General features: G+C 56.0%; 3 protein-coding genes across 3 annotated transcripts; 1 reads left to right on the plus strand and 2 right to left on the minus strand.

Annotated features, from left to right (window-relative positions):
• Positions 1-2: 2 nt before the first annotated feature.
• Positions 3-2,213, minus strand: GUITHDRAFT_136053 (hypothetical protein; the record flags this gene model as incomplete). The annotated part of the gene is made up of 9 exons (XM_005836300.1): positions 3-95; positions 145-287; positions 342-844; positions 945-1,201; positions 1,247-1,333; positions 1,383-1,547; positions 1,597-1,809; positions 1,839-1,936; positions 1,985-2,213. 9 exons carry the CDS (start codon positions 2,211-2,213, stop codon positions 3-5), a joined length of 1,788 nt encoding a protein of 595 aa, XP_005836357.1.
• Positions 2,214-4,733: 2,520 nt separating this feature from the next.
• Positions 4,734-5,480, plus strand: GUITHDRAFT_47531 (hypothetical protein; the record flags this gene model as incomplete). The annotated part of the gene is made up of 1 exon (XM_005836301.1): positions 4,734-5,480. A coding segment is annotated over one exon (747 nt), but the record flags the coding sequence as incomplete, so codon positions are not given.
• Positions 5,481-5,864: 384 nt separating this feature from the next.
• Positions 5,865-7,307, minus strand: GUITHDRAFT_85757 (hypothetical protein; the record flags this gene model as incomplete). Its single annotated transcript, XM_005836302.1, has 10 exons — positions 7,090-7,307; positions 6,972-7,046; positions 6,835-6,929; positions 6,727-6,792; positions 6,601-6,687; positions 6,431-6,554; positions 6,281-6,382; positions 6,154-6,239; positions 5,978-6,079; positions 5,865-5,933 (listed from the first exon to the last, which is right to left on the minus strand). The coding sequence occupies exons 2-10, from the start codon at positions 7,036-7,038 to the stop codon at positions 5,865-5,867; spliced, it is 798 nt and encodes a 265-aa protein (XP_005836359.1). The 5' UTR covers positions 7,039-7,046; positions 7,090-7,307.
• Between the last annotated feature and the right edge of the window lie 196 nt (positions 7,308-7,503).

The raw sequence follows: 7,503 nt of genomic DNA on the forward strand, positions 1-7,503 counted from the left end.
CATCACTGTTGATCTGAACGAAACAACTTGTAGAGGGTCTGCTGACTCTGATTTCCTGGGCAATCACGCTTGAAACGCTTGTTTCTACCGTTTACCTGAGGACGAAACAGTTGAATTTCATGGCGACCAAAGAGAGCGTCTCACCTCAACAAGAAGGCAATCAGTCTCATTAAGACCGCACTTGATCGACATCAGATCCGGATGGTCCCCACAAGAGGCCATGGAGGTTCTCAATCGGGTGACGATTGTCATCACTCTCGAAAACACGTCATCTTTGCGGTCACCGTCTGGCAGGAGGGTCAAGGAATGGAACGAGCTCAATGGGGTCAGAGAGGCTTCACCTTGATCCACCAGCTCCTTGACGATGATGTCCCCAGCTACTGCAACGAGAAGCTTGATGGCAGACCACGACATCTCCTTGTCTCGCAAGAAGCAGGAGGATCGCACTTTGTCCACTCGCAACTCTTCTAACAAATTCATCGTCTCCCCTATCGTCATATTGACAGCTTTGTTGATGGTTTCTGCAGAAATGATACGCTGAATGCAGTCTGAACAAAGGACCTGACGCAATTCTTCGCCTCGGGTTGATACAGGGAGGAAGTTTTGGATGATGAGACAAATGTTATCTGTTCTTTTCTCGTCGAAAAGCTGAGTACAAATAGCAGACGAGATTCGATGCCTGATTTGCGACTTGGACCATTCTTGTTCAGAAATGCTCTCTAACAGAATTTTGAAAGTTTTCTCAAGAGCGGTGATAATGCAAGAGCCTCTCTGGGTGTGATGGTGACAAGTCATACTGTCTGTATCCTGTACAAGATCCTCCACACCAGAATCTGTCCTGATGCTGCAAAGAAGCATAGCCCAGTTTACGACATCATCATCAGACAAGCTAAGTTTGCTGTCAAAACATGAGATGCCATCACATCAGGTTTGAACACGTTTACCTGTGTTCAAGGCAAGCTTGCAATATCCACAAGAATGGTAAGAGATGCTTCATCAACACAGATGTGGTCGAGCCTGTTGATGCTTGAGCTATCAGCGCATCTTGCGTCATTTGCGTACCATCAGGATATTTGAAACGACAATTGGCAACATGCAGATGGGAAAGGAGCATCGGCTCCCCTTCCTGTTTGAGTTCCACCATGGTCTCATCGCCATCATCCACCAGCTCTCCTTCCCACCACTTGCCTCCTTTCTTCACCTAACACCGATTTCAATGCCTCTCCTCATACCGCATCTCATTCACCTCCACCACGCCCACTCTCGTACAGCGTTCTTGACGGCGAGACTCGTCGACTCTTTTTTGCCAGGAGGAGGGGAGACACTCGGATCTCTGCCGAAGCACAAGGATGAGATCGATGATACCTCGAGCATCACAGCACCAGTCCGTATCGTATGAGCGCATGAACCAACTCATCTTGGCACCTGATCTGCGTCAGACACGAGGCGGGTGCTCCAGACAGAAACCGGACGCTGTCGCTAGAGGCTAAGGTCCTCTCGAAAGCCTCCATGGCTCGCCAGCTCACCAGCTCGCTTCCATGGAGCAGCTACGAGTCAAGTCAAAGGCAGCACGAGGACTGACTTCATGCCACTCACCGCAAGTTGAGCAAAGAAGTCGCAATGCTGGCTTGAGGGACCACATGCCAATTGATGATCCAACCATATTATCAGGTCATCCGTGCTTTGCATGAGGGAGGCAAACTGACGTGAGGGATGTTGGTCGTGAATTCGATCGAGGGACAAAGGAGGAGCTGGTAGAAACATGGAGACTAACTCGGCCTCAGCACCAGCCACACTCGATAGATTCGACTGAATGGCCGACGTAAGTTCATCATCACCGTCATCTCCTCCTCCTCCTCCTCCTTCTCCTTCTCCTTCTCCACGATAAGTTCTCTTGAAATTTCTCTCCCTCTGATGATGCTCTTTGAACACCTGCCTATGAGATCAGGAGGGCCAGCAAGTCATCATGGTCAGATGGTTTCACCTTGCAGAGCATCGAGCTCATCTCGCACGCTCTCCTCGCAGACTCCTGCCTCTTCTCTCGTGCGAGAGGAACAGAAGCCCTGGAGGACCGGCGCGGGGGGTCGCGACATGGCGAAGGCAGTCGAATCTGAGGCAAAGGCGACGCTCCTGGCGAGCTGGAAGGGGAGGAGGAAGGAGACGAGAGCAACGAAGATGGTGAGGATGAGGGAGGAGAGGAAGGAGAGGGGCATGAAGGGGCTGCAGCTGCATTCTCAGTGGTGGCGGTGCTCGTGGTGGTGGTGGAGGAGGAAGGAGCAGCCGAGGATTCGCCATTGGCGGCATCGACCGGCGGAGTAGCGCTTGGCGCCATTTCTAGCTTCAGAGCCTTATCACAGATTTCATAGTATATGTTGGCAGATTATCGCTGTCTTCGCAACATTTCTATCGATACTCTGAGGCGAGTTTCCTTCAACTTCTGGCGCGGTTTTGCAAAAAAAGTTTCAAAAATGGCGGCAACACGAGATGGCATGGCGGAGGGAAGGGGAGGGGGAGGAGGGGGAGGGCGGAAGAAAGCAAAGGGAGGGGGAAAGGGGGAGGGAGCAGGCAAGGGGAAGGGTAGGCTGGAGATTGGAAAACATGACATCGTTGCACCCACGAACTGAATTGCTTTTGCATCGTTTTCGTGAATTATTGACTTTCGCTTTTGACTTTCAATTCCCAGGGCTCGTGTTTTGATATGTTGCTGACGCTTCTCTGAATAACTTGAGAGATGTCTGCAGCTGCTCCTTATCATGATACCGGCTTTAATTTGATGAGCCTTCTCGTTTATGTCTTCATCTTCTCTTCTCTTGCGCTCCTATTGAAACAGGTATGCTTTTCCACCGTAACCAGGAAGACGCGATCCAGGCGAGCAGTCTCGGACAGATCGAAGAGCGAGAGCGAAGAGAAGCATCGCGATGCATCAAGTGAGAGAGAATCATTGAACCAAGCAAGCCGAAAGCCCTTGTCTCCCAGCTCGCAACCTCCTTCGCTCTTTTATCGCAGGTCACGACGCGAATTGAACTACCCGGGTACCCCACAGCACCATGGAGCGAGTGAGCCCAAGTTTCGAGTGATCAACCTTGCGGAGCCGCAGGAGGGATTGAAGGCTGCTGTGAAGTTTGGGGGGTCGAGTCTCTTGGATGCCTCCGTCGTCGCGTCTCCACGCGTGGAAGTGAGTCGTTGGGAGAGAGAAAGACCGAGCAGCGCAGCGCACCCTGCTCAGACTCCTAAGCGCCTCTCCTCTACCCCAAGGATCTCGAGCTTAAGAGATAGTCTGAGTCCTCGTCGAGCAGCGCTGCCGTTGTTTTCCTTGTCACCTAGAGCAGATGAGGGAGGGGCGGACGTGAGGTCGAATCAAACAGGAGACGTGCATGAACTCGAAGCGGCTCGACGAGGTAGCGCCCGCATCAATCATAATGCTCCTTCTCCGAATATCCAAACGACTGCGAATAATACCAGGGAATTCCTGAGCGATTCAGTGCTCAACAGTCCTCCTGTGGTGAGAAGCAGTGCTGGCTTGCATCTTATAATATTCACGCACTTTTAAGATCGACAACAAGGAGAACAAGTCGCCCAGTCCTAGCAGTAAGTTTTTGTCCTGCGGTTTCCCTTCATTCATTCTCTTGCAGAAATGGAACTTTTGAAACGCCGAGCTCGAGGTCTCACTCCTGATCCCTCTGGATTGACTCCTCTGCGCAAGCGAAGGTTTCGGTCGTGTTGCTGTCCGTTGCTTGGATTCACATTATGGACAGGGCAATCACTGCTAACGTAAATAACTGGCTCTCGCCAAATCTAAAGCGAAAGTTTGACGGCCAGAGTTTATCTGATGCCAGAAAAACGTACAAGTCTCAAAGGGCTGTAGCTACAGCCATGCGGTGAAAAACATCTGAATGATGTCTTGTCTAAGCTCAAGCTGTTGCAGTGACGATAGAATGTATACCGCTGCACCTGACAGCCAACTTCTCCCGGTACCTACGAAGATCGGTATCCACTTTCAACTGGTTTAATCAAGAAATGCTTCTTGTTTTGATTTTGCAAATCAGGGTCGACAAGCAGCACATTGGATTCATGTCAATCAGCTACAAATCTCGATCTGAACAAAGGCTCTTCCGTCCAATTTAACTCATCAGCTGCATTGAAACCTCAAGCAGATGGCCAAGCAGTTTATGGAACAAAAATTTCCGGTGAAACCAAAAGCAAACATCTCGCTTCGTCTAACTTGATGAGGCAGATGAAAGCTCAGCAGGAGGTAACACAGGCAATGTCAGCTTTGGGAGCAGCAGGATAGGTAGTGGAGCAGAAGCTCCGGCGTTCGGGAGCACAAACGCAGCGGCTCCGGCGTTCGGAAGCACAACCGCAGCGGCTCCGGCGTTCGGGAGCAGCAGCGGGGCAGCTCAGGCGTTCGGGAGCACAACCGCAACGGCTCCGGCGTTTGGGAGCACAACCGCAACGGCTCCGGCGTTTGGGAGCACAACCGCAACGGCTCCGGCGTTTGGGAGCAGCAGCGGGGCAGCGGCTCCGGCGTTCGGGAGCACAACCGCAGCGGCTCCGGCGTTCGGGAGCAGCAGCGGGGCAGCGGCTCCGGCGTTCGGAAGCACAACCGCAGCGGCTCCGGCGTTCGGGAGCAGCAGCGGGGCAGCTCCGGCGTTCGGGAGCAGCAGCGGGGGAGGAGCTCCGGCGTTCGGGAGCAGCAGCGGGGGAGGAGCTCCGGCGTTCGGGAGCAGCGGCGGGGCAGGAGCTTCGGCGTTCGGGAGCAGCGGGGCAGGAGCTTCGGCGTTCGGGAGTACCGGGGCAGGAGCTCCGGCGTTCGGGAGCAGTACCGGGGGAGGAGCTCCGGCGTTCGGGAGCAGCGGGGGAGGAGCTCCGGCGTTCGGGAGCAGCACCGGGGGAGGAGCTTCGGTGTTCGGAAGCAGCGGGGCAGGAGCTCCGGCGTTCGGGAGCAGTACCGGGGCAGCGGCTCCGGCGTTCGGGAGCAGCAGCGGGGGAGGAGCTCCGGCGTTCGGGAGTACCGGGGCAGCGGCTCCGGCGTTCGGGAGCAGTACCGGGGCAGGAGCTCCGGCGTTCGGGAGCAGCGGGGCAGGAGCTCCGGCGTTCGGGAGCACTGGGGCAGCGGCTCCGGCGTTCGGGAGCAGCAGCGGGGCAGGAGCTCCGGCGTTCGGGAGCAGTACCGGGGCAGGAGCTTCGGTGTTCGGGAGTACCGGGGCAGCGGCTCCGGCGTTCGGGAGCAGTACCGGGGCAGGAGCTCCGGCGTTCGGGAGCAGCGGGGGAGGAGCTCCGGCGTTCGGGAGCAGCAGCGGGGCAGGAGCTCCGGCGTTCGGGAGCAGTACCGGGGCAGGAGCTTCGGTGTTCGGGAGCACCGGGGCAGGAGCTCCGGCGTTCGGGAGCAGCAGCGGGGGAGGAGCTTCGGCGTTCGGGAGCAGCAGCGGGGGAGGAGCTCCGGCGTTCGGGAGCAGCGGGGGAGGAGCTCCGGCGTTCGGGAGCAGCAGCGGGGGAGGAGCTTCGGCGTTCGGGAGCTCCGGGGGAGGAGCTTTGGTGTTCGGGAGCAGCGGGTCAGCCTTTGGGAACTCTAATTTCTCAGCTCCTGGCTTCGGTTGTCAGCCTCCAGGGGTGTCTGCAGCACCTTTTGGGTTCGGTTCAGCGCCTGCATTGGGTGGAGGAGGAATGGATGGACCTGCCGTGCCTGGGCCTGCAAAGAGAGCAGGGTCGAAAGGATCAGGCAAGGGAAGGGGGTCAGGCAGGGGAAGGGGTCGATGATGGAATGCACGATGTTGCTTGTTCAGACATAACGAGAGAGATAAACGACAAGGCTGAGCCTCGAGGTACATGAGATGCCTGTATGTGCTGGAGGGGCAGGAGGGTCTTCAGTCCAGGAAGAGACGCTTGTCTTTGATGTAGTCCAGCACAGGGTCCGCAACGAAATACTTGACGCTCTGCGACAAGAGTCAGACGCCTGTAGAGAAGCCCCCAGACTCACCATGTTGCGCTTGATGGCACGGCGAACAGCCGTTGAGCTCACGTTGTTCTCCACCCACTCGCGGGCCTGACACACAATGAGCGAATTGAAAGGACGCGTTCGCTACCGACAAGGTGGATCTTGCTTCTGAACTGGCAAAGAGTCAGCCAAGAGATGGATGCGTCTGCTATGGTTACCTCATACAGAAGATCGTTCTCCTGGATCAGTCGCTCGGGATCGGAGCCGCTACGTTTGATGCACACGATTCCACGGCTGAGGATCACTTTGAGATCCGCCTCCATCCACACCCCTGGATGTTGTCACTTCCCCTCCGCTCCTCGCTCCTCTCCCTCCACTTTCCTGGTGTGACCATGGACTCAAGAATATCAGCACCGCACAGCAGCATCACTTTCACCTCCTGTCCACCTGCATGGAGACTGGATCAAGTCATGGCCCATAACAAGGGCCCTTTACCGCGATCCTTGTTCAACTCCTGATACATGCGGTCCAGCGATAAGCGAGTTCGCGTCCACTCGTTCTGCTTCACTTCCCATTCATCGCATGCGATCCAGTCTGAAGTCTCCAGCGCTCGCTTGACCTTCACGCTCCCACTTCAACCCCAGCACAGCAGGACAAGCGCAAACCATCTCAACGCGGTGCTCGGGTGCAGCGAGTCCCTTTTTGCCGTAGGAAGGATGAACGGGAGAGATGAAGCCGCCAACAACTTGAAGCTGCAGGATATGAGCTTTCTCCCTCACCTCCTCCCTCACCTTGTTCGTCTCTGCCGTCTCACGGAAATAGTCCCTCGCTGTCTCGAAGATGCGAGTGTGTAACACCTGACAGCCCCTGAGAACGACAAGCAGCGGAGGAGGTGTCACCGTGGGTGGGGAGAACGAGCCACAAGCCAAGAGTACCACAGGATTGCATCCCTCCTGCACCTTACTGGGGTCCTGCAGCTTGCTGACATCCACGTCTGTGCGGGTCGTCAGGAGATGGCAGCACAGCTGATGTCTACCAAAAGGTTTCTTTTGGCTCAACGAGCCTGACGTCGGGTCAAAGGGAAGAGGCTGTGAAGCAGACATCGTGAAGCCTGTGGCATCTCATTCCCTGTGATGCCGCTGTTGCCGTCTCACCGTGTAGCCTACGTCTTGAGCAGGGAACTGCTGAAGGACGAGCAAGGTTTGGGGGACGAGGAAGCACGAAGGCTGATGGGAAGACGCGAGCAGCGATGGAGCAGCGAGCAGAGGAGAGGAGGAAGCACAGTTGAACGGCTGCTGGGCCTCCCGTTGAGGAGAAGAAGCGACGGGCGACTATGATGGAGCGAGCTTGGAGCGAGCAGTGCAGGCAGGAGGAGGAAATGGGAATGAGGGGAGATGAGGGCAACACCTAAAACTGAGGGAGGGCAATAAAAAGATGAAAGAGGCGCATAAAGGTAAATTGCGAGATGCAGAGCAAACTAGAGGGAGGGAGGGAGGGAGGGAGGGAGGGAGGGAGGGAGGGAGGGAGGGAGGGAGGGAGGGGAGGGAGGGAGGGGAGGGAGGGAGGGG

This window comes from Guillardia theta, assembly GCF_000315625.1.
Source record: "Guillardia theta CCMP2712 unplaced genomic scaffold GUITHscaffold_18, whole genome shotgun sequence".
NCBI lineage: Eukaryota > Cryptophyceae > Pyrenomonadales > Geminigeraceae > Guillardia > Guillardia theta.